Below are 25,723 nucleotides of genomic sequence, written 5' to 3' on the forward strand. Positions count from 1 at the left end.
AGTGCCTACAGGCATTTGTGCAAATGCTAACATAATGTCCCTTTTGTTTCTACACACTTTAGAAAATAACATGTGCTTCAAGAACCTCCTCAGAGACATTTGGAACAGTTTCTTCCCTTAAAAAATTGGGATAAGAGGCAGGCATAGTGGCACATGCCTTTAATACCAGCACGGAGGAGGCAGAGCAGGTGGATCTCTGTGAGTTAGAGGCCAGCCCGGTCTACAAAGCCAGTCCAGGTCAAGGTTCTGTTACACAGAGAAACCTTCTCTCTCTCTCTCTCTCTCTCTCTCTCTCTCTCTCTCTCTCTCTCTCTCTCTCTCTCTCTCTCTCTCTCTCACACACACACACACACACACACACACACACACACACCCCAAACAACAAATTTGGGATAAGACATACTTTCTAACACAGCCATGGTGTGGATACACATGTAATCACAGTACTTGGACATTGAGGGGAACTGAAAGTTTGAGGCTAACCTGGGCTACATAGCTAGCCTTTGTCTCAAAGAAACAAGACTCTTTGAAGACATTTGTGACAGTCCAATTAAGCAAGCTATGGAAATGTGCTTTCAAATCCAAGTGAAAGAATCAGGTCTATTTAATGTATGTGTGGACATTTCAGCAAGTACGTATTAAGGACTCAACTCTGTGCCAGATTCCACGCTGGAGACCAGGTATATAAGGGGTTAAACAGACCCCCAGTCCCCCAGTATTCCGGTCTGCCTCCCCTGTTGTGCTTTTTCCCCACCTGGGCCTACCATTCTCTCAATTTTAGTTAGCTGAGTACTTGGCTGGCCTGTGTCAGTCACTTGCTTTTTAGTTCCGTGGGAACATTCCCTTTTCTGTCCTGAAGCTCTGCGCCTACAGCGTGGCTGGCACAGAAAACATTAACAAATATTTGTTGGGCGGTGGAATGGACGAACGAATGAAAAGCAAACGGATGATTAAAACACACGATCTAATACAGCGCAGGTCATATTAATACACTGGGTTTTCACGGTACCGTGGCAATTTATAGAAGTTTTTAACACGAGCCCCTATGGAGCTGCTTTCCCAGAGCCTTGTTACTTGAGACACTGTCTCTCTCACACTGCTTGCTGCTTAGTGGCCTCAACACCCAGAAATCCACCTGCCCCGGGCTTCTGCGATAGGAAAGAGGGTTACAGACATTGGCAGGACAGACTATTTTTTTGGGCGGGGGTACAAACACCTATATTTTCACGCGTACCTGTCCCCACAGCTTAAACAGCATTATCTGTTAACTATCTAGGTCATATCCGCAGAAACGCAACAAGACTGGTTAGGTGACTCAATGGCCTCGGCAAAGTCCAATTAGATCACCTTTGGAGGAAGGCCAGACGACGGACAGGCTCGCGCAAGGCGGGGGACCGAAGTGCGGCGCCAGGCGCCACGTCTGACAAGCCGCCACAAGGGGCGCGGGTCACGTGCCTTGGGCAGCGCCTTCCCTCGGCGCCCCGGTCAGCCTGCGCACGCGCAGCTTCGGGGCGGCCTGCGCACGCGCAGCACCCGAGACCGCCCCTCTGGGCCTGCTGACAGCTTCCGGTCCTGCGTCCCCGCCCCCCCGGGTGGCTGAAGCTTTCGGGGCTCCGTGCTGTCAGCCGCAGAGTAGAGTGGGCCGGGTGTGGCTAGGGAACGCGAGCCCCGCGAGGCGGGGTCCCTGCAGCCATGGCCTGCTCCATCGTCCAGTTCTGCTCCTTCCAGGACCTTCAGTCCGCGCGCGACTTCCTGTTCCCTCAGCTGCGGGAGGAGACCCCCGGAGCCCTGAGAAAGGACCCGAGTAAGTATCCCGACGACCTGGCTGAAAACCTCCCCTCAGCGTCCTGTCTCTCTCACCCTCTGCCTTCTGCGTCTCGCGTCCTGTCGCCTGTCGGTCACCGCACCCCACCCCCTCCTTCCTAGTTCCAGCTTCAAGCCTTTTCCCTCTGCACGCACACCGCCTGCTCCGGCATCCCATCCTCCGCCGCAGTCCCTGCCTGCTGTCAGTTCTCCATGCTGTGCTGGTCCCCAACTCCCACCCCTCTTCATCCCTAGGGCTGTGGCGTTTGCTCTGCCCCTTCCAGAAGTGTTTAGCATCCCCACGCACTTCTTGCATCACTTTTCTGTCATTCAGATTTATGGAATAAATACTTGCTTGACAAATGAAGGGCGTTTAAGGTGGGGAGTAAACTCCCAAATAAGAAAAGTAACCTCTTCGGAAGTGACGAGAATCCAGGGTATGAACTAAAATTACAGCAACATGGCCATGAAAAGTTAATTGGCGTTTATTGAGGTGAGAAACATTCCACCTGTATTACTGTCAAACAGTGTTAACAAGCCGTTCTTTGGCAGTATAAATCTTAAGGCCGAGTTACTAGATGCTGCTTATTTCCTTAGGATTTATTATATGCCCCTCCGTGCTACCTTAATATGGAAAACACTTGGCTTTGTAACATAGCTTTGTTACTCTGTGCTATAACAGTGTGGTAATATAAGACCTAGTAACCAAAAAAATCCTCTCGCTTTCAAAATGTAGAAGCTATCACAGGGTGCTAGAAAGATTTGGCCTCACAGTCAAGACCAGCTTGGTTCTGTCTGAAAAATAATGTTTGAAAATATCAGCGTAGGAGTGGCTAGTCTGTACCAATCATTAGTGCTACATGCCACTTAATGTTGGTAGTTTCTGCCCTGTAGGACCTGTGACTCCCTGATAACATCTGTTCGTATGTGTGCACGTGAGTGAGGGTGTCAGGTCCCCTGGAGCTGGGGTTACAGACACTTGTGAGCAACGTGAATTGAAGTGGGTACTGGGAACCAAACTCAGATTCTCTGGAAGAGCAGCAAGTGCCTTTAACCCTTAAGCCATCTCTCCAGTCCCTATGAAGCACTTGCCTAAAGTATTAGACACTTAGGCCTCCCTGTGAAGTAGACGCTAGAAGAGTGAGAGAAAGCATGCGTAGAGGAAGCAGGTCTGAAAAGCTCTGGTGTAAAGAACCAATAAAAGCTGAGTGACTGGAGAGGGATGTGAAGGCACGAGTGGAGAGATGAGGCGATAGCGCTGGCAACGGTGTTTGATCATGAATGCCCCCTGTGAGACTCTCTGTTGCCTCTGAGAGGCTTTAAGCAAGGAATGGAGTTGTCAGATTTGCGTTTGATCCAATTTACAGAATTTGGTGAAGGCCTATAATGTACTGTGGCCATAGTGAGGAGAGTTGGGAAGCCCGGAAATTGATTGAGAGGGTGTTCAGTAATCCACACAAAAAGTTACGTGAACTTGAACACAGCCTTAGGAGGACGTGAGGGGAGTAGATATTAAGGATAGCGTCTGGTGCTAGAGGTTGAAGCTGGAGAGAGGCAGTTTAGGATGTCTTTGGCTTGGCAGGCGTGTGTGTTGAGAGAGAATGAAGGCCATATCTGATATGTCTGTGGTTTTTCCACATGAGCGGGTGAAGTTGCACAGTAGATGGAGGCCCAACACTTGCTGTGGCGTCGGGAGTCAGGGCTACTAATTAGGCAGTTACCAGCAGAAGTGCGGTTTCAGTCTGTAGGGTTGCGTATACCATGTCGTGACCTGGCTGCAGAAGATAGAACCTTCGAGAGAGACTGAAGTTCTGGGGTCTTGTGGAGGCTCCTGGGAAGGTAGGTGGAAAGGAGTAGCAGAGAGAGAAACAGCAGGTGGTGGAAGAGTTTCAGAAGCCAAAGGACAGGGTTTGGTGCAGGTAAGGGGTGATGAGCAGTTTTGAAAACGTGGCAGAGGTCAGATAGACTAGGAAAGTGCTCAGTGGTTTGGGGAAGATGAAGGTGACTGCACTGTCTCAGTGGCATAGTGGCCACACATACATCTGTAGGGCGTTGGAGGAATTGGAGAACGAATAGTGGAGAAGGTTTTTCCATGAGCTTAGGTGTGAGGGACAACAGATCTGAGGTGAGAACCAGGGAACGCAGAGAGGAAGGGCATGACTCCGTCCCGTCGCCATTGTCCCAGGCCAAGCCATGGCCGCAGTCGCTAACCTTTCTGCTTTGACACTTGTCTTCTAATTAATCTTCAAGAATAGTCTTAGTGAGCTTCAATATATATTCTCACATCTTCCTTCTTATAACCCACAGTGGTTTATTTGTTTGTTTTTGTATCTTAACTTAAAATTGATAGTTCTGGGCCAGTGAGAAGGCTCAGCAGGTCCAAGTGCTTGCTTCTAAGCCTGAATAGCTAGGTGTGACCCCAAGAACTCACATGATGGAAGGAAGAACACTGACTCCTGCACGCTGTCCTCTCACCCGTACACATATGCCATGGCACAGACATGTGTCAGTGAGTACACACACACATACGCACATACTCTCTAAATGGTTTTAAAATCTAAAATTCCTATATAAGTTCTAAGGCCCTTAACATCTATTTCCTGCTGCCTCGCTGCACCTTGTTTTTGACACGAAATCACACTCCAGCACAGGCTAGCCTGGGACTTACTAAATAAAACAATACATGCATGCATAGAGCATGTGTCAGAATATTTGGACATACTTTGAGTACTGCAGTGTGGCTCATAGCTTACCTAACAGTTGTTTCCTGTTGGCACACTTTGAGGAAAGAAAGCGAAGCATACAGTAACTGTGCCAGAGTCACCAGGACTAATGGAGAATAGGCTTTTTAGTGTAACCTGAAGTGGGATCACTTTGTGTCATGGGATATAACAAAGCATACTCAATATCAGGTTTTTTTATACAGGGTAAATGTTCTTTCTCTGAGATATTGCTGTAGAGAGAAGCTGGCCATAAGTAGGAATTTCAATAAACAGTTACCAAATGTCCTTGTTACAGAGCCGTTTTTAATCAAAAGGAAATGGACACTTGAGTGATCTTTAACCTTTTCATTTGGCTAATAATATATTGAGCACCTACTGTGTGTATTTATTTCATCTTATTTTTCACAGTGCTGGGGTCGAGTCTAGGTTTCCAGCTTGCTGAGCATTACACTGCAAGTTCCCTTTACATTGGAGACAGACAGACAGACAGGGGAGGAGCAGAAACACACGACAGGGACAGAGAGAGACAGCATTTTATTAAGTTGTCCAGGTGAGACCTGAATTCATTCTGTAGGCCAGGCAGGCCTTCAACTGATAATTTTCCTGCCTCAGCCTCCAAAGCAGCTTAGAGTACAGGCCTGACTCAGACTTGTGATTTGGAGAACGGCCTGGGGCCTGTGGTAATTACCCAGGTCACAGAACAAAACCCTAGAGACAGAGAGATAGACATAGATACAGACTGACTCCACATGGCTAAAACAAATTTCTGAAACAGGGCAAAAAGACTCAATAGTTCATGATTTCAAAACATGCTGCAAGGGTACAGTAACCAAAACAGTGTGGTGGTGTCAGAGGGAAAATAATATTAAAGTTCCTAGATGCCTGCCATTCCTGCATTTCTTTAGCAAAAAGGAAATCAGAAGTATCTTTTAAACACAAATCACTTTCCTCTGTACACTTCACATATAAATTCCCCAGGAGAATCTTGTCAGTTTAAGAAAATAGATGTAATGCCCCTTGTTAAGCCCATCAGCCTGCTGTGAAAGCTGGCCACTCATCCCCCACCTCGCAGATGATAAAGCTTCAGGGCTCTGCTACACAATATGGAGCTTCTAGCAACATGCAGCTAACTTTAAGCTTAAATCATAGATATTCAAAGTAATTCAGTTCCTGAGTCATACTCACTGCAAAAGTGGTTAGTCTCGAGATAGAGTGCCTGGCTATTGAGTAGCTCAGATGGAACACTGCATTCACTGCAGAAAGCCATGTGGGAAGTGCTGCCATCCAGTGAGGCTCCATCAAGCGTTTGTGCTTCAGCAGTCATTCAACACATCCAGAAGATGCTTGGGGATTCTTCTTTTAATTACATGTTACCTGGTTTTTATATAATGCACATCTGTAACCTTCTTTGGCCTACTTAGCCATATGATGGTGCCTTTCCAAACATGTATAAAGCATCATGGCACTTTCATACTCTGCGAGCACCCAACCAAGACTCCACTACATTTCCCATCATTGAATATTTTAGGTTGTTTTTCGTATTATCTTGCTGTGAGAATAATGCTACAGGCAACCTTACTCATCTTGGTCACTGTTGCCAAATTATTCTTGAAATTGGTTTTCAGATTCACTCCAGTCACGGTAAGAAAAGCACCTATGAATACACATACTTGTTAGAAATTATCATTAGAGTGTGTGTGTGTGTGTGTGTGTGTGTGTGTGTGAAGACAACACTGTGGTATTGGTCTCCCTCCGTCTTTATGAGGCTGCGTGGATTGTATTCACAGCACCAGGCTTATGTGTCCAGAACCTTTACTGTTCACCCTGATTTGTATTCTAAGTTGAGGCAAGATGAACATTTTTAGAAGAGATGACTTTGAAAATTAACTGCTCAGTTAATAAAATATATTTTTTTAAAAAAAGAAAAGAAAATTAACTGCTTACTGCTTTTGGCAAATTTTCACTGGATTTCTAAACTTCTTTTTCTTTTGGTACTTGAGGTTGAACCCAGGACCTTGCACATGCTAGGCAAGTGCTCTACCAACTGTGCTGCAATCCCAGCCCATTATAATTTTTAAAATTTAAGATAATATCATAAGTTTTTACTGATACATAGCAAAACATATGTATAAGTGACACCATGATATTTCAGTACATGTATAAATGTGTCATGATCAGACAGGGATGAGTGGCTCATCTCCTCGGACATTTACTGTTTCTTCCTGTGGGGACAGTAAAATCTTCTCCACTAGCAACATGAAGCAAACAGTAATATCACCTGTAGTTACTGTATGGTGCTGCAGAACATTATTTCCTTCTGTCCATTCTTACCTCCTCTGGACCATTAACTTACTTTTTCTATAACCCATCATAGTCTCATCCTCAGCAGCCCCCTCCAAGTCCCCTGTCACCGTTCTCACACCTTCACCAGCCTCTGCCAACTGCGCTTCCAGCCTCTCTGTCTTTATGAAGTAAATGTTGTTGTTTTTTTATTCATTTTGAGACAAGATCTTGCTGTTTAGCCCAGGCTGCTCTGGAGCTCACTATGTAGACTTTAAATTTAAGATCTGCCTCTGCCTCCCAAGTGCTGAGATTATAGACATGAACCCCTATGACTAAAGCTTTTTAACTTCCACATAGAGTGAGAATACATGGTTTTTTGAATTTCTGTATCTGACTTAATTCATTTAACATTATGTCCTTTCTGTTTCATCTGTATCACTGCAAATGAGAGCTCATTTTTAATAGTCAAATAGTACTCCATTATGTATGTGCCTGGTACACTTTCTTTGCTGATCCATCAATAGATCTCCAGGCTTAATTCCATATTTTGGCTATTTTGACCAGTATTACAGTCAACACAGGAGTGTATTTCTTCAACACACTGATTTCCTTTGTCCTGTTTCCTGCAATGGGAATGCAGGCTTATATCGATTCTCTCTCTAAAGATGTAAAGAATTCTGTGTTCTTTGCTCTGATAGCCGTACTAATTTGTACTAATTTAGTTTATATCCGCACCAAGAGTGCTTCTCCACATCCGTGCCGGTCTTTTGTTTTTGCTGCTGCTCTTTAATACTGACTTGTCTTGCTGTGGTTTTGATTTTCTGACAATTACTGCTGCTTAGCAGTTCTTCATACACTTCCTGGGCATTTTGTCTATCCATGTCATTTACCCATTTCTAATTGTATCATCGTTGTTATTTTGCTGTTGAGTTGCTTGAGTTTTGTATGACCTGTGGGTTGCCTTCATTCTGTTATTTCTTGGCTGTTATCCCTTGGATTGGGTTTTGCTTTTGTTGCCAGCACTTTTGATCCTACCCCTAAATATCCTTACTGATCACTGTGTTCTAAAGTATTTCTATGTTCCCTTCTAGTAGCTTCATGGTTTCAATTCTTGCACTCATGTCTGGTTTATTTTTTATTTGACTTTTGTATATGGCTATTGTGTAGGGCTGTTTTATAAAAGCTCATCATTTATTATGCTTATATTTTAAACATTTATATTAGTCTGTCACTTGTTTTTAGCTTTATTAATGGCAAAGGATTTAAGATTTTTATTTTATTTATCTGTTCTTTGAGAAGTCATACATGTATGCAATGTATTTTAATCACATCCACCTTATAACCTTTGAACTTCTCCCAGATCTCCTCATGTCCATTTTCCAACTTTCTGTTCTGTTTTCTTTTTTTTCTTATTAACCTACTAAGTCCAGCTAGAGGTGCCCATATACACATGGGTATAGGGCCACCCACTGAATCATGAGTAATCTAAAGCAGCTGCATCCAGGAAGAAACTGATTCTTCCTCCCTCAGCAGCTACCAACTGCCAGTAGCTCTCTCTAGGGGTGAGCCTCTGTGAGCCTCTTTCTCACCCATGCTGGAATGTTGACAGGTGTTGAGTAGGCGGCCACGGTGGCTACTTGATTTTATTTTGAACTCTCTTCTGTTTTGTTGTTGTATTTATTGTTGTCCATTTTAATGCCATAGATTACCTCTGCCAAGCTACTCATCTCTTAAGAATGTCAAAGGGACAGTCTTACATATTTCTGTCCTAGTTTGAGCTTTAGAATTTATTAAGCTTTAAAAACCAAATTCACATCAGGGCTTTGATGAGTTTATATTCATTTGGGGAGGGTTGGCATTTCCCAAGACTAGATACTTTTCTTCCATGCTAAATTTATTGAGTGTAATTGTGAGAAATTAGGTATATGAAAGACATACAGTGTGAAATTTGATATATGATTTACATGTAAAATGATTATTACAATCAACTTAGCACATCTGTGACCTCACATACTGTCTTTGGAGGACAGAGCACTTTCTATTTACTTTAGCGATTTGCCAGTGTATAGTAGGGTTTATACCTAAGCTTCATGTTGTGTTATTTCAGACATGCTAACTATGAAGCAAAGCACAATGATAAACAGGCATCTGTATATTTTTCTTTACTGTGCATCTAAACTCTTACAGGTGCTCAAGTGATATTATTAAAATGATCAGGTTTTCTTTATGTGCACTTGAAACAAAAACCTATAACTATGATGTAAGATTCAGCCAGTATTCAGAGGACTTATTCAAATATGAAAATGATTTCCATAAGGAACATGGTTGGATATTAGAAAAGGTTAAGGAAGAAAAATACAGAACTGGCGTCTCTAGACTATGCAGAGACTAGTTCCAGTCATGTTTATACCTCCATCACTTTTCACACTGGCACATGCTCCTCAGCCTCGTGAGTTGAGGTTCCCTCTTTTGTGCAGTGTATGTGGTGAGACACCACCAGAAAACTCTTAGCCTTGCTAAGCAACAAGCAAAGGGAGCAAACTACAACATTAGTATTAAAAAAAAAAAAAAACCAACTTTCCTTTATGCAGACATACTGAGAAAGAAATTAGGGGCACATCCTTATTCACCATAGCTTCAAAAACAAACAACAAACAAGGTCATTACCCTTGGAATAAATGTATTCAATGAAGTGGATAACCTCTATGGAGAAACTTGAAAACACTGAAGAAATTGAGAAAGACACTAATTCGCATGGATGGTGAAAGTGGCCATCTTAACAAAAGAACCTGCAGATTCATTGTAACCCTGATCACAATTCCAGCACCGTTCTTTGCAGAATAAAAAACCAAAAATTGTAATTCACATGGCAGTACACAGCACCCCAGCTAGGCCAAAGCATCTCTAAATAAAAGAATACTGATGGATTTTAAACTATTACAGGATCATAGTAATAAAAGCAGCATTGAAACAGACACATAGATCAAGAGTGGGGTAGGTATGAGCAACTTTCAGTTTCCTAAATTTTGACAAAGATGCCAAAAAATACACACTGGAGAAAAAGACCACATTTCATCATACGATATTGGGAGAACTGAATGCCTATGTGTAGGAGGAAAAAAAACAGAGCCATAATTGCTATGCTAGACACAAGCAACTCAAAATGGATCAACAACCTCAAAATAAGACCCCAAACCCCAAAAATTTTAGAAGAAAATGTAGAAAGTACTCCACAAGATACGTACAGAGACACGGACTTTGTTAATCGGACTCTGGTTGCTCAGGAAACAAGGCCAGTAGTGGGTAAATAGGACCTCACAGAATTAAAGGTTTCTGCTCAACAAAAGTAACTGAAACTGCCAATAAAGAGGCAGTCTACAGAAGAGAGGGAAAAACATGTTAGCTATACGTCTCACAGAAGATTACTGCCTAGAATATACAGTGAACTCAGAAAACTAAGCACGTGAAAACAGAATGAGTATGAACAGAGAGTCCTCAAAAGAAGCAATGTAAGCTTTTTAAAGTGCTCATTATCATTAGCCATCAGGGAAATTAAAATTTAAACTACTATGAGATTTCATCTCACTGTAGTCAGAATGACTGTTATCAAGATAACAATCGACAACAAATGAGGGACCGTTATTCCTGTTGGTGGCAGTGGGTGTAAACTGATGTAGCCCCTGTGGGAATCAGTGTGGAGGGTTTGTAAGGAACTCGCATCAGAGCTACTGTATGACCTGATGGTACCACTTCTGGCCTTCTATTGAAGGGCTGTGTACCAGCACATACATGCACATCCATTTTCACTGCTACTCAGTTCACAGTAGTTAGGAAATAGGACCAGCCTAGGTGCCCGCCAACTCATAGGTAGAAAATGGAAATATGCCAATCTGCATAGTGAAATTATCATTCAGCACAGAAGAAAAATGAAATTTAAAAATTTTCAGAAAAATGGACGAAACTGGAAAATATACAGCGTGAACTAGCACAGGCCCACAATGACAAATACTGTATGCCCTCCCTCTTGTATATGGATCCTACCTTTGGACTTTTAGGTTTCTGTATTTAAGTTAGACTGATACTTATAGAGGCCAGGAAACAAGAAACAAATCAAGACAGATACAGGGTCCTCTTTTAAGGGAGATAGTAAAACACGTATGAAAGCAAAGGGCGGATACTAAGGATAAAAAGGGTTAAATAGAATTAATGGTAATTCTTTAATATATGAAACATACTGTCTTTAGTGCTGACCCACTTGAAAGCCACGTGGCCTTCATGTATGACTACCTCTTCCATGGTCCGCTGTCAGTAAGGACTCCCATAGCCACTCCTGCCCTGGGGAATCTCTGTGAACTTAAGCTCTAAAACCTGATCCCAGCCTTGAGCTACATGTCAGCGTTCACTATTCCTGTTCCTCCTGCCTTCCCATAAAGCCACGGGGCAATAGGGGAGAGTGTTGGACAATAGTCTACACGTGGCTTGCAGACTTAATTTAGATGCTGGTTTTGCCTAAATACTGGGTGTTTTTTAATTGGAAGCAAAATATTTAGTGATTAATGAAGGAACAGGGACCTCACCAAGCAAATTCCAAGGGTGTAGTCATCCTGTTAATGGGGAGCTGCTAAAACCTAGATGAGGATTGAGGATTAGCTCAGTGAAAATGGTAAGTCAAAAGTCAGAGGGAAAATGAAGTTAATGTTTCTTCTGGGTCCCAGAATCTAGACCTTGCTTATAAATTCACATTTTAACTACTATTTGATTTATATTTTGTTAGTTTGGGAAGCATAATTTTTACAATTTTCTATAGAAAAAATAGGTTCTGACTTACATATCATAATTGGCTTTTAAATTACAACCCATTTTTAGTGAGTTTTGTACAGTTGTATATGAAATGTTTTTAATAATAAAATGAATATATAGAATACTGATCTATAACATATATATTAATTTCTAGAAATAATAGGAGAATGGGACATATGAATTTTCCTTATGCCTATAGGTCATCTGTTTGTTCATTTTTATAAAAGTCTAAAGATTTCTTAGGATTAAAAAAAGATTTATTAAGATTTCAGGCAAAAGGAACATGATTATTTTTATGTCCTTTTTTAGATGAATCTTACTTGAAGCCAGGAAGATGTGCTATGCTATGTTTCTGCTGTATGGTATTTTCAGCTCTATCATTTCTGAGTTGTTACCTAGACACACATTCTTTATGATATGGGGAAAATCATTTGTTTGAGAATGGGAGTGTTAGAATTCTAGAATATCTGGAAGATCTCCTCTGGTTTAATCATGATGGTTTGAAAGAAATTAACCCAGCTATTGAAATCAGGATGTCGTCTTTATTTTGGGTTATGAAATAGCATTACTCTCCCATTGTTCATGTCCTTAGAAATGGGAAAGGCTAATGGTTCTGAGGCATAGAGCATTATGAAGCTTTTCTATTCTTTGTAGCTGACTTTGTACTGCTTGGTGGTGCCTGCCTTCTCTGAACTGAAAGGACCCACCAGCAGCTTGTGAACCCTCTGAATAAATTGCAAAATCATAGATTCTAGAAGTTTCTTGTAAAAAGATGCATAAAGATGGAAATGAATTTGCTTTTGTATTAAGATCTTAGATTATAAAAATTAATTTTCTCCTTTTCTAACATTTAGTTGTTTAGTTTTTGTTCTTGACATATTCATACAAATACTGTCAAATTAATTGTCCACGTAATGGAATTCAGTTTTCTTTTTAGCTTCAGGTTCTCTCCATTTAGGGTACAGACTATTCAAAAGTAAGTTAGGATCTTATTGGGGAATTAAATAGAGCTGTAGAAAGCAGAAGGCCTTCCTTAGAATGATTCACTCATTCGTTGGAAAGCCAGAGAACAGTATTTTGTAGTGATGTGATCGCTCAGGGAAAATGTTCTTCCTAGTAGAGAATTGTGGCATCTTATGTCTGGAAGCCGGTGGCTTTCTCTGAGACAAAAATTCACGAATGAGAACATGAATTCATGGCACTGGACCCCAGAGTGATGGTGCTTGCCTTCCTTCTTGGTACTTTTTTGATTCTAGACAGTTCAAAATAGTTAGTAATGATTGGTATTAAAAACAGGTTGAAAGACCAGGCTAATAATCAGCACAAACATTTTTACTTTTATCACTGTTATTTAGAACTTCTTGTTCTCCTTATTCCTCTTCATGCCATGTAAGTTGATAGGAGATCAGCTTCTTTTATCTAAAGAGAAGCTGTGATTCAAGAGGTGATGTGAAACAAAAAAGAGTAATTTTTACAACTGAAATGCAAAATAAAATAAGCTGGTAAACTTCTTAAAAGACTCAGATTCACTCCCCAATGAAAACCTTGGTTATCTGTGAATTTTAAGCAAAAAAAAATTTTGTTTAGAATATGAAAGAATAAAATTTAAAGGAAATTCATGCCTCAGAACAGACAAGGGAAGCTGCCTGTGAAGGCCCATGCCTGCCATCCCAGCCTTGGGAAGTAGAAGCCGGAGGAGTGTGAGCTCAATGCCACCACTGGCTGCATGGTTTCCAGGCTATCCTAGACTACACGAGACCCTGCCTTAAAACACCACACACACACACACACACACACACACACACACACACACACACACACACACAGAGACATGTGGAGGGGAATAGACAGACAAACAAAAGGGTTTGAGGAAAAAAAAAGTTAAAGGATTGAAAACAAAGCACACATACCTTGTATGTCCTGAAATGCTATTTTGTCATTAGGCTATACAGCAAGTGAGATGTGAAAGCCCACTGGCACCTGAACCTATGGAGTATTTCCTAATAGAAATGCCCTGACACAACAATGTCTTTGCGTGCAGTGTGTGGATATAAACCACATGTTGGAAGTAACATGTTTTGAAAGGGTTCTCATTGTGATCTTTACATGTCTTCAGTAGGCAAAGGCTGCTATTGTTGAGCTGCCTTTCTGTATTTATTCATTGTTGATAAAAAGAATATCTGAGCCTGGTCTTGGTGGTGCACGCCTTTAATCCCAGCACTTGGGAGGCAGAGGCAGGCAGATCTCTGAGTTCAAAGCCAGCCTGGTCTACAGAGTGAGTCCAGAACTGCCAAAACTACAAGAGAACCCCTGTCTCGAAAAAACAAAACAACAAAATATTTTACTAATAATGGGTTCTTTTCTTGCGATGGTATGCTGCTTGGGAGCTCGGTGGCCCTTATGATTATCTTTATCTAGCCCTCTCAAGAAGACTGTTAAGTTACAAGGAACTGAGTAAGCAAACTGACTTTATATTGGCCCAGAGTGTTTTGTTAGTAATGAGGAATGTTTTTTTTTAAATGTTGAAGTAGATGTTATGTATGCATGTAGATGTGAAACGTGAAGGCTCTTCAGTCCACAGCGAGCTATGTGCTCTCAACTTGACTGCTGAAGCTCTTTCTGTACATAATGAAATCTGCCACTTATGCTTGAATTCAAACAAAAATAATCACATTTTCCTATTATTTCTTAATAAAAAACTAAAGCTAGGAATAAATGCTTTAAAGTTGTTTTGCCTAACTAATTGAAATAGAATTTATTAATTTACATTGTTTCATGGGAAATTTATTTGAAAAAGATTGTTTTGAAATCTTTCACTAATGTTTGAACTTAAACAAAAATATCACATTTTCCTGTTATCTCTTAATAAAAAAAAACTATAGCGAGGAATCAGTAAAGTTGTTTTGCTTGACTAATTGAAATAGAATTTATTAACATTATAATGTTTCATGGAAACTTTATTTGAAAAAGATTGTTTTGATCCTAGATATAAAGTCTGAAGCAAACTCAATAGAGGATTAATCTGAGTCTTGGAGAAGTCACCTCTGGGAAGAACTGTAGGAGGGCATGTAGTTAACATGATAGCACAGGCAAACATAGTGTGTGAGCGAAAATGCTGTGTTTGCCAATTTGTAATTGCATCAATGAGGCAGATGCAGCTATTAGCTCCACCCTGCTAAGGAGGAAGGAGGGCCAGCAAGGGATCAATTAAACTGCCCAAACTCCTACAGCTCTCCAGGGTAAAACTTGAAGTCTGCCCCAGGCAGCCTGATACTGCATCATTCCTTTTGCTAGACCCACTCTGTCTCAGCACCATAGTCACTGGCCACATGTGCTAGTGAGCATTTGGAATGTGGCCAGGATAGACACGATGTGCTCAAAGTGTAGGATACAAGCTGGGCATGGTGGCGCACGCCTTTAGTCCCAGCATAGCACGCGGGAGGCAGAGGCTGGGAGAGCACTGTGAGTTCGAGGGCAGCCTGGTCTACAAAGTGAGTCTAGGACAGCGAGACACCCTGTCTCAAAAAACCAAACCAAACCAAACCAAGAAAGCAAAATACCTCATGGGTAAATTCATTTATATATTAGAATGATAATAACATCTGGCTATATTATATTAAAATATAGTATTAAATTTAGGTTTTTGTTTTTGTTTTTTTTTTTACTTTTAAATGCAATTAATTTAAAATTGGACTTGTGACTACTATTAAAGACTACGTGACAGTGAGTGGACAGTGACCGATGTCAGGGAGGAGAATATGATGTTTGGACCCTTCAACTTATGTTAAAGTTAGTGTTCCTAAGACTATGATCCCTGGGTCATCAGGCTCAGATATGTGGAATTGGGAGTGAGGGTGAGGTGATGAGTCAAGGGCTCAAGTCCTGTACCCATGCAGACTTTTCAAACAGTCCTGGAGAAAGGGGCCATCTCCACGCCACCAGTCATCCTGACTTGTTATTTTAGTTTCTTTCCCATCTGTTTGATTCCCCCCCCCCCCCCGAGGGAAATTGGCAGGAGATCTATAGTTTGGGGGTTTTGAAGGCATTGAATATGGTTGCTGTTTTATCTTTCCTGATGAGTTTTGTTGGCTTGTGCTTTAACAAAATGAGAGACATATCCATTGGCCATAGTGTCACTTAGAGAACTACTTTTGGATATTGAGTGCTAGTGCTTATTTAATGGGCAAAACCAAAACAAAACAAATCATCCTATACTGTCTACTGTAGGCTTTGATGTGAATGAGTACCGCACAGCTCATGATGCAAGCTGGGAGCTCCCAGTGGCTGTGTGATGCGGTGTGGTTGGATCATTGCACTGTACGCATATCACCACACACTGCATTTTGAGTCAGACCAGGGCTTAGGACTTTTAAATTATTTTAGCCTACAAATGATACAGATCTAGTTACCTAAGAAACAGTCATGGTAGAATATTTTTAGCTTTTTTTGTAGTGACTGATAATAATTAAATAAATTAATCTTATTTCCTCATGATTACATGAACTTTATAGACCTCGGGTTTTACAGAAATGTTTCATATTAACATAAAATTAAATAGTTCATAATTTAATATTAATCACATTGCTTTGCTTACCTATAACCTTGATCAGTGATTAATCAGTAAAGAAACACTACTAATAATATGAATGGAATTTTTTTAAAAAAACTAAGGGTCTTAGGGATTGCTTAGGTCCTTATACTTGCTTAGTGAACACATCACTGACCAACTCTCTTTTACAGTCTAATGGCTTTGACAAAATATTCCCATGATAGCAGGAGCTCGCCAATTTATTTTCCTCTTCCTTCAGTTGAAAGCAACTTTCTAGTCAGGAATTGAAAAGTGAGTAAGCATTCATTGACACAAATAGCTTAATATATTTCTCAGGGCCTATCTTTTTGGGCATGTTTTGAATTGCAGCATGAAGAGATATTGGATCTTTGTAGGGGCAGGAAGTACAAATAACTACTGTCTTCCGCTTGACTATATGAGTCATTTGTGAATTGAGTCAGGTTCTTTTTATACCAATATAAAGGAAAAATAAAATCCTTTTTATAGTGTTGTGTATTCAACAGAGATTATGTGCTTTAACTGATCTCTTTGGAAACTTTCTTTTACTTCTAAAATGGTTAATAGAAAAAAAATAAAATGGTTAATAGGTTGGCTGTTAATCAACACGATGAGATAATTTGTTTTGGTAATATAGTCAAATGAATGAAGAGAGTGTTTAATGAATTATATTGTCAAAGAACAAAAATTAGTTTTCCAAAGGAGTCTTAAGACATTGTCTCATTGTGTAGCTCTGGCTGGTCAGGAATTTAGTACAGACAGATCAGACTGGCCTCGAACTCACAGAGATCCATTTGCCTTGCCGCTAGAGTGCTGGTATTTAGAGGTTTGTATCACCACTCCTGACAAATTGTTCAAGTTTTTAAAACCTCTCTTAAAAGTCCCAATGTCAAGGGGATATTTCTATTTAAAAAATAATTTAAAAGAACCATGAAACAAGCAAATAAATAAGGGCAGGCTCTAGCTCAGTTAGTGGAATGCTTGCTTAGCATGCATGGAGCCCTGGCTTGGATTCCTAGAACTGCATAATCCTGGTGTGGTGGTACACACTTGAAACCCAAACTTCAGGAAGTGGAGGCAGGAGGATCAGAAGTTTAAGGGTTATCGTTGGTTGACTCTGTAGCAAATCCAGGCTAGCCTGGGATACATGAGACCCCGTCCCAGAGAGAGACAGAAAGATTGTTATCATTTGGCCTTCTCTGTGGCCCCATTGTTTTTCTTGTCTTTGTCTGTCCAAAGGATCTGATGCCTTTTTCTGGTCACTCACACATGTGTGCATATATAGTTACAGACAAAAATAAATAAAAGTGAAACCCAAAATCTTAATAAATAATGATGGTGATTATTCAGGGTGTATGTGTGTATGTATTTATACACCTCTAAAATACTTCACTGTCTTGTCCAAGGTACTGAAGCAGTCACCCCATGTACTGTGTACTGTAGTTAAATGTTCATCCACCTCCTACATAAGGTAGATACTTTCAGAGCGAGGATGTGCTTCTACTCTTCTAAGCTCCTACTACAAGGTTGGGGATGGGTATTTAACAGAGCAATTGTTAATTGACTTGAATCTGGAAATCTGTAGGTCATGTGATTTTAGTCAAAGGGTGGTGCTATTTTAGGACTTAATATATGCCTAGCAGTGTATTTGGGATTTTAGGAAGTAATTATTTGACATTTAAGTGCTGAAGATTAGATTGTTGTTACTACAAACTAAGTGAACAGTGATTCCAAGTACCCGACTGTAACACTTGTAAGTCATCTGTGTCCTTTGTCAGCAATCTTTAAAACGAGTGTTAAGTGAATGTTCTTATTACTTCTTTCTCTCTAAATCAAGAGCCTTCTCCTCTTTCATAATGACTTTCTCTCAGAGTTTGAAATCTGATTGTTTAAATATATTTTATTTCTACTTTATAGTTGTTATATCTGATGGCTAAATCATTATGGCCAGCAGTGAGGACTTTAGTATCAGATATGGAACCCTTTAGTGCGCTGTTAAGTCCTTACACAGCCCCACAATTCCCAGAGGTACCATGTGAGGAAACTGAAGCTTACAGATAGGCCATTTGCTTCTTCAGAGGTGGGAAGTGCTGCATCCAGCATTTGAACAAGCATTAGGCACTTGTAGCACATTAAATAAATAAATAAATAAATAAATAAATGATAAAATTTAAGTGAAACATCTGTGCTGTGAGTCTCAGCCTGAGTCTTACTGGAACTTCATTGGTTTCTAACTTAATTTGGGATGATAGGTTATCTCATTCTTGTCTCTGGTTGCTTGAGAATGATAATTATTGCTTTGAGTAAATTCGAAGCAAATTATATAAAATCAACATGAGCAATGCAAGGGATTGTGCTTTCCAAACTTACATGAGGCTTTTAATTTCTTGTTGCATATTTTACTGAACATGTTTTAATCTAAGGAGATTGTCTCAAGTGCAAGAAATAGGAGTATCACAAAAGGTGAAAGATTTATACAATCTGAAGAGCTGGAGAGATGGCTCAGAGGTTAAGAGCACTGTCTGATCTTCCAGAGGTCCTGAGTTCAATTCCCAGCAACAACATGGTGGTCTACAACCATCCATAATGTGGGAAGAATACTATATAAATAATAAATCTTTTTTTAAAAGAGGGAGACAGAGTTGCAATCTTGTTTCAGAATTCAGGCTGTTTCCATGGATACCTTGTTCTATCGAGATACAACAATTCATCTGGGTGGTGGTGATGCACACTGTTATTCCCAGCACTCAGGAGGCAGAGGCAGGCAGACCTCTGAGTTCGAGGCCAGCCAGAGCTACACAGGGAAACCTTGTGTCAAAATTTTAACAAAACAAACGAACAACAAAAAGCCTAATTCACTTTGAAAACATCTGTGTGTTTGTTGTTATATAGTTATCTTCTTTAAGTAACAAATATTTGTTAAAGATCTGTATGTGTAGTTTTTAGAGACTAAGGTCTTCAAACTTGGCTACGTGATCAAGGCTGGCATTAAATTTTCTGAACTTCTGATTCTTCTGCTCTCACTGTCCAAGACCTGTAATTATAGGCATATGTTGCCATGCCCAGATTAATTTTTAAACTCACCTTTACATTTGATTCAAATGTGGGTCTACTCGATGTCCAATATTTTAAGATTTAAATAACTTTTACTGTTTTTCTAAACATAGGTTTATAAATCAAATAGGTTATATATTTCCTAGTTTTCACTGTGTGTGACCAAACCCTGAGGTACCACAGCTTACACAATCACAGTGTTTCTTATCATTGACATTATGCAGAGATGGCTTCTGCAGGATGTGGCAGCACACATTTGCTCAGGAGGCAGAGGCTGGGGGATCTCAGTGAATTTAAAGCCAGCCTGGTCTACATATCCCAGGACAGCCAGAGTTACACAGTGAGACCTTATCTCAAAAACAACAAAAAACAACCAAAGAAAAAAGTTTGTTTCAGCTGGGCTCAGTAGCACACACCTGTAATCTCAGCACTGAGTGAGGCTGAGGCAGCAGATCTCTGTGCTTTTGAGGCCAGACTAGTCTACAAAGTGAGTCAAGGCTAAACAGAGAAACTCTGTCACAGAAAACCAACCAACCAACCAAACAAACAAAAAAACCAGAAGAAGATTGTTTCTGTAAATTTAGAGAAAAAAAAATGTTTAAAATATGTTAAGCTTTTTAATTTCATGTGTTCTCTCCTCCCCTGTCTCTAGGTAAATCATCAGACTGGGAAGACGATAGCTGGGGAGCGTGGGAAGAAACAGAGCCCCCAGAGCCGGTGAGTCCTGAGAAATGCCTGCCTTTGTCTGTGTTTTTGAGTGTGGGTGGTATGTGTGGAGATCAGAGGGCACCTTTATGGAGTCACCTCTCCTTCCACCTTTAATGGGCTCCAGGAATTGAGCTCTGTTGCCAGGCTTATATAATAAGCGCCTTTACCCATGGAGCCATCTTGTTGGTGCCCTGCATGGGTTTTGCTAGTGACATTTCCCATTTGTGATGATGACAGTGGCACATTTCAGTACTAGGTTGACATTAAAAAAAACTTTGTCACAAACATTTTTATATTTACTTAATAGTAACTAGCTAGATGCCTGCTTTTCAGGATCTTAATGACTTGACAAATAATTGGTCACTGTAGTCTGTTCTACGAGAGACTTAAGACCTTGTAATTTATAATGAAAGTGTCACTGGCTGTGGTCCTGGAGGGCCAGATCAAATCCAGGACTTAGCTTACCCTTCTTGCTATGTCATAATATGCCAGAAAACGGATGAGAGTCAAAGGAAAAGGGAGGAAAATTGTGTGTGTGTGTGTGTGTGTGTGTGTGTGTGTGTGTGTGCGCGCGCGCACGCGCACGCTTGAGTAAGAAGTCCAGACTCCCCTCCTGTTATAAAAAACCCATCCCTTGATAGCAGCATTAATTTGCTCACGCTGCCTTTATGACTTCGCTTCTCATTGGTTGTTGTCACTTTACTTTTGGCCGATAAGTGTCTACAATAGCGCTGGGGACTCAGTAGAGCCATAGCGCTGGGCTAGATGGAGAATGTTTATTGCTTTAGGAGTGTTTACTTTTCATGTTACTCTAGATGCTTCCACCTGCTCCCTCAAGGAACACTTGTTGTGCCTGTCATATATATTCCAGGCCTTTTCCTAGGTGCTAAGAGTATGGCAGTAGCCAAAGGCCCTGTGCATCTGAATACATTTTCATCATTGTGGAAGAGCTAACTTAAGCTGGTGTAAGCAACAGGGAAATTCATTGCTTCACCTAGAAGGAATTCCTGAGCTAGGATAGCTCCTCGGTTATTTGGTCAAGTAATGGAGCTCTGTGTCTTCATGTCTGTCTGTTCCACTTGTTTCTCTCACAGCTGTGGCAGCGTTATTTGTGACCAGACGCAAGAAAATATTTGGGCCTTCACTTGCTCTTCTGGGGAAATAGCTTTACTTAAAAGCCATGTCATTTCGTGGCCATATTGTGCTGTGTGACATCCAGAAATGGCTTGTTCCTGTAATCATGGACTTTTATGTGTGTACAGAGAACTTCTTTTGCATTCTATGATTTGGATAATTTCACATTCCATACTATGATTATTGTATTTTTATTTTTCTCTCCTTTTCCCTTGGTTATTCTACCTTAAAAAATTTTTTTTAAGCTTTTCTCGTAGTTGGTTTCAAAACTTGAGTTTTGAGAACTTCATTATTTTTTCTGTTTTAGTGTCTTTAATTCTCTTTACTTTGTTTTCTAGCTTCTTAAAATTGCCTTATGGATCACTTATTTTGAATCCATTTTCTCTTGTAATATAAATCCACATAATTTCCTATGCACCCACAGGTTTGGCTATTTTTGATCCGTTATCTAGAAGTATATTCCTTAAATTGTAGATTCAGTAGTCTCCCCTTAAGGATGAGGGGGACGCTTCCTAAGATCCCTGTGGGTGCCTGAAGCCTCAAGGAGAACCACAAACCCTATGTGTACTATTTATCCAATGTGTGCGTACCTTTGAAGAAGTTTAATTTATATTAGATGCAGTAAGATATAAATGACAAGAGTAATCAGTAATGAAGTGGACCCATTTTAACAGTATCGTGTAATAACCCTGCCAGCATCATTACCTTTGCATTTGGGGGCCAGTATTAAATAAGTAAGAGTCATCTGCTCCATGATGTTCACACTGTTGCTTTAATAGATAAAATGACTACTAAGAGACTAATGGGTGAGTAGCAGTATGCTGGACAAAGGCAAAGCGCACAGCTTCAGGACCCCAGGGCATGGTGGAGTGGGACAGTGTGAGATTTCATTACAAAAGTCAGAACAGCACATAATTTAAAACTGATGGTGGTTCATTCCTGGCATTTCCCACTTGTCTCATGACCATGGCTGGCTTCAGGTAGCTCAGATCACAGAAGCAGGAACTGCAGATAGGAAGACTGCTCTTGGGAATTTTCCAGACTCCTTTCTGCTCATGATTTCTGTTTCACCCTGATGTTACCAGAGAATTATGTGCTTCCAAACCACTTAACTCAGTGGAGCCCACTCTGTGGCTTCCTATATGGTCTGTTAGGTAAGATGTTATCTCTGAAGACTTCTGCTGCTGACAGATGGCTCCTCCACACTGCAGTTAGGTTGGTCTGTTCGTGTCTTCTTCCTGGTTTCTGGTCTTTCTATTAGTGAGAGAAGAGAGTGGAAATTTCCGTGTGTTCTTGTGGAATCGCCTCTTCCCCTTGAGTGTTGAGCTCTGGGTTGCTTCGTGTACTAGGCAGTTCTGCTGTAGAATATTTCCATTTGTGTCTGTCTGTCTTCTTCACAGCTCCTGCTCTGAAGTGCACCAGAGTGCCTGGTAATGTGAATTACTGTCTCTCCTATCTGCTCCTCACACGGGCACTGTTCTTCCATGGCAAGTCGCTTTCTAACCTTTCTTTCCGTTTTAGCTGACTTACGGTTTTGAAGTCAAATTGTGTTTTTAATAGATAGTTGGATCTTGCATTTTTGATCAGCCTGATACTTGGGACTTTCATTAAATAATTTCTTCACATTTTATGTGATTATTGGTGTGGTTAAATTCTCAGCTGCCATTTGGCCATTTGTTTTGTATATACCTCATTACTTTTTAGTTCCTGTATTAGCCAGGGTTCCCTAGGGATACAGAATCAAAAGTATGACTTATTAAAAGAGACCTATTAGGCTGGCACAAGATGTGACCTGAGTGTCTGACAATGTGTCTTAGGCTGGTACATGATGTGGCCTGAGTGTCTGACAATCAGTGTCTTAGGCTGGCACATGATGTGGCCTGAGTTTCTGATAATCAGTGTCTTAGGCTGGCACATGACATGGCCTGAATGTCTGACAATCACTGCTTTATCTTGGTGCCCAGGAGCCTGTAGCTGCTTAGTCCATGGCACTGGCTGCCTCAGGATTCCTAGGGTGGTGCTAAAGACCTGACGGGTTCTTGGAGAGCCACTGTCTCCAGTCCATACTGGAAGCCTGGAGAAGCATGTTCCTGGTATCAGTAAGGGCTTTCGGCCATGGAGTAGATGAACTTGCCAGCAGGTGCAGAGGCAAGCAGCAAAAGCAAAACTCTTTTCTAGGACCTCTATGTGTTGGGCTGCCATTAAAAAGTATGGCCCTCATTCTAAGATGGGCCTTTCCACTTCAGATAACAAAATGAAAACAAATCTCCCACTCAGTGCTCACTGCCAGCCACAAGGTTCTTCCCAGTTCTAGTCAGAGATAGCCAGTATTGGCCATCACTGTGTCTTCTAACTCTTTACTCCATTCTTTTGTGGTGAGCACATTTAGTGTACCACTTTAGCCACTCAGATTTGTCTCAGTATTGTTATGTTAAATGTATATTGTATCAATATGGCTCACATGCCATGTAATTCTCTCTTACAGTATGTAACTCATCATCACGATCTAAGTCTGTAATATTTTAATTACCCTAAAAGAACCCACATAATCCATTACTAGTCACTTCCTATTCTTCCTTGTTCCTGTCCTCCAGGAACAACTGACTGACTTCCTGTGTGAAAGTCTGGTCTGAAAATTTCGTGTGCAGTTAAACAGGACTCACACTTCTACTTGCTCATCATTTAGACCACTTCACGGTTTCTACCTGTATTCTGTTTGTGGTCTGGGAATCTTTCTCCTTTTCATTGTTTCACACTCAACAGCTATGCCAGAAATGTCACCCAACAGAGGTGAGGCTTGTTTCCACTGTTTTCAGTGGCCGTGAACAGCACTAGTGGTTTATATCCAGAGGCACAGCAAGCAGTAGCACGAGAGGCCTGGCTGGCACATGCCATACAGAAGTCCAGGCCCTGGCCCAGGTAGCAGATGAGTCACCACAGGAGGCTAGAGTAGAAAGGAGTCACCTGGTGCTCCTGCTGGGAACAGACCTCAGACTTCCCCAGGACATAGCTGGGTTCTGTCCACATTAGAGATGACAGGAGTTGAGTGTCTTGCTGTTCACTGACTGTTAGCTATGTGAAGGTGCTATAGCTATAAGCACTGAGGGTGTCCTCAGTTGGCTATCTTTGGTCAGGGGCTGAGTACTGGAGGAAAGTGAGTTCTTATTGGTCAGTCATTGGAGAGCTAGTCCCGGGTGGCACAGCAGCATGAAGAGAACTGACAGAGAGGTCTCAAAGAGGAAGTGAAGAAGCAGCAGCCACCATAACTGAGGGCTGCTGACCTGGAGGCCAGCGGGGTCTCTTGAGCTCAGCAGGAAACAATATGAACTCCAGGATGCTCTTTATTCCTACATGCCTCTCATTGCTTTGAAAGTTGTTTGTCATTTTGATGACTCTAGAGACTAAAAGGCTTTTGTATTTGAGAGACTTAGTGCTAGGAGTCTGGACAGGCCTTTTTAAGAAAGGAGAGCCCTATTTGCTCTTCGGGTTCTGAGCTGTCAGCTGAAACAAGGGCTTAGTGAATAATAAAGCATGCTTGGGACCCAGCAGAGTTGAAGTCACCCTGTGAGGAAGTGACAGCAAGAAAAGCAAACCAACAAGTTAAATGCCTTGAAAGATGTTGACAGTAGGAGCATGGTCAAAGTGAAGAATACAGCATAAGGAAAGGGTGGTGATGAGGAAAACTACACTGAGAGAGTGGAATTATTAGGAAGAAGATGTTTGTGTCCGTGATCTGGTGTATTGAGAATTTTGGTTTCTTTAAAAGCCTAGTTATGCTAAGTGAATATGTTTTTGTTTTAATCCCACGTATGAGATATTGGGGCTGCTTCAGATTGTCCACAGCTGCTAACCATGATTGTTTCATGCTCTAGGAGGGGCGTGATTTTTGCCAGCTGCAGATAGTTTACATTGGAATTCTGAGGGTTCTGGAGAAGGTATAAATAGGGGATCCCTGAGAGGGCCTACAGTGGCTCCTGCTGCTGCTTCTGCTGTTTGCTGTTTGCTGGGCTGCTGGGTTGCTGGTTGCTAGTTGAAGATATCCTAATGATGAAGATTGGGCTTGCCCCAAGAACTCCAACACCCCAGTCAGCAGGAAGTTGTCTAAAGATGTCTACATCCCCTTCCCCATCTAACCTTTTTTCTTGCCTACCCCGTGTTGGGTGGTTGGAAAGGATTGGGGTCAACAAGGATGGTAGATTTAAGAAGCCAATAAAATAGCCCAAAAAGTACACCTACAGTCTGGTAGAAGATCTCTTGTACTTCCTGGTACTCCATGAGGACCCAGCTGTCCCACAAGCTCATAAAGCCATGAGTATAATATCAAAGAGATTGGTACTATCACCTCTGTGGGGCAACTCTGGAGCCTGTTGTAGCCCAGGAACCTCTGGTCACAGTGATTTCTCTCTCTTCAAAGAAGACATTAAATCACTTTGAAGGATGATGCAAGTGAAAATGGTGGCAAGAGGATCCTTCACTGCAGAAAAGTTTGGCTTCCTCCTGAGAGAATCACATCTTAGTCATGCTGAGAAACTAGCTCATGGTTGAGGAGGTTTGGGGCTATGGTCTCTGTCTATTTTCAAGAGTCTACTTGTCAGTGTGGACTAAAATCTCCAGTGACCAAGCAACTGTAGCCTGACTCTGGGGTGAACGT

At 41.3% G+C, this 25,723-nt stretch overlaps 1 protein-coding gene across 1 annotated transcript in view; it reads left to right on the forward strand.

Moving 5' to 3' along the window:
• Positions 1–1,562: 1,562 nt before the first annotated feature.
• The window catches only part of Rab3gap2 (RAB3 GTPase activating non-catalytic protein subunit 2), an 88,707-nt gene continuing 64,546 nt past the window's right edge, over positions 1,563–25,723 (forward strand). Inside the window, exons 1-2 of the mRNA XM_051148088.1 lie at positions 1,563–1,804; positions 19,883–19,947. Of these exons, the coding sequence (XP_051004045.1) occupies positions 1,693–1,804; positions 19,883–19,947 (177 nt within the window). The 5' untranslated portion in view covers positions 1,563–1,692. The remainder of the gene's footprint in view (positions 1,805–19,882; positions 19,948–25,723) is intronic.

Source organism: Acomys russatus, chromosome 6 (assembly GCF_903995435.1).
Source record: "Acomys russatus chromosome 6, mAcoRus1.1, whole genome shotgun sequence".
Taxonomy (NCBI): Eukaryota; Metazoa; Chordata; class Mammalia; order Rodentia; family Muridae; genus Acomys; species Acomys russatus.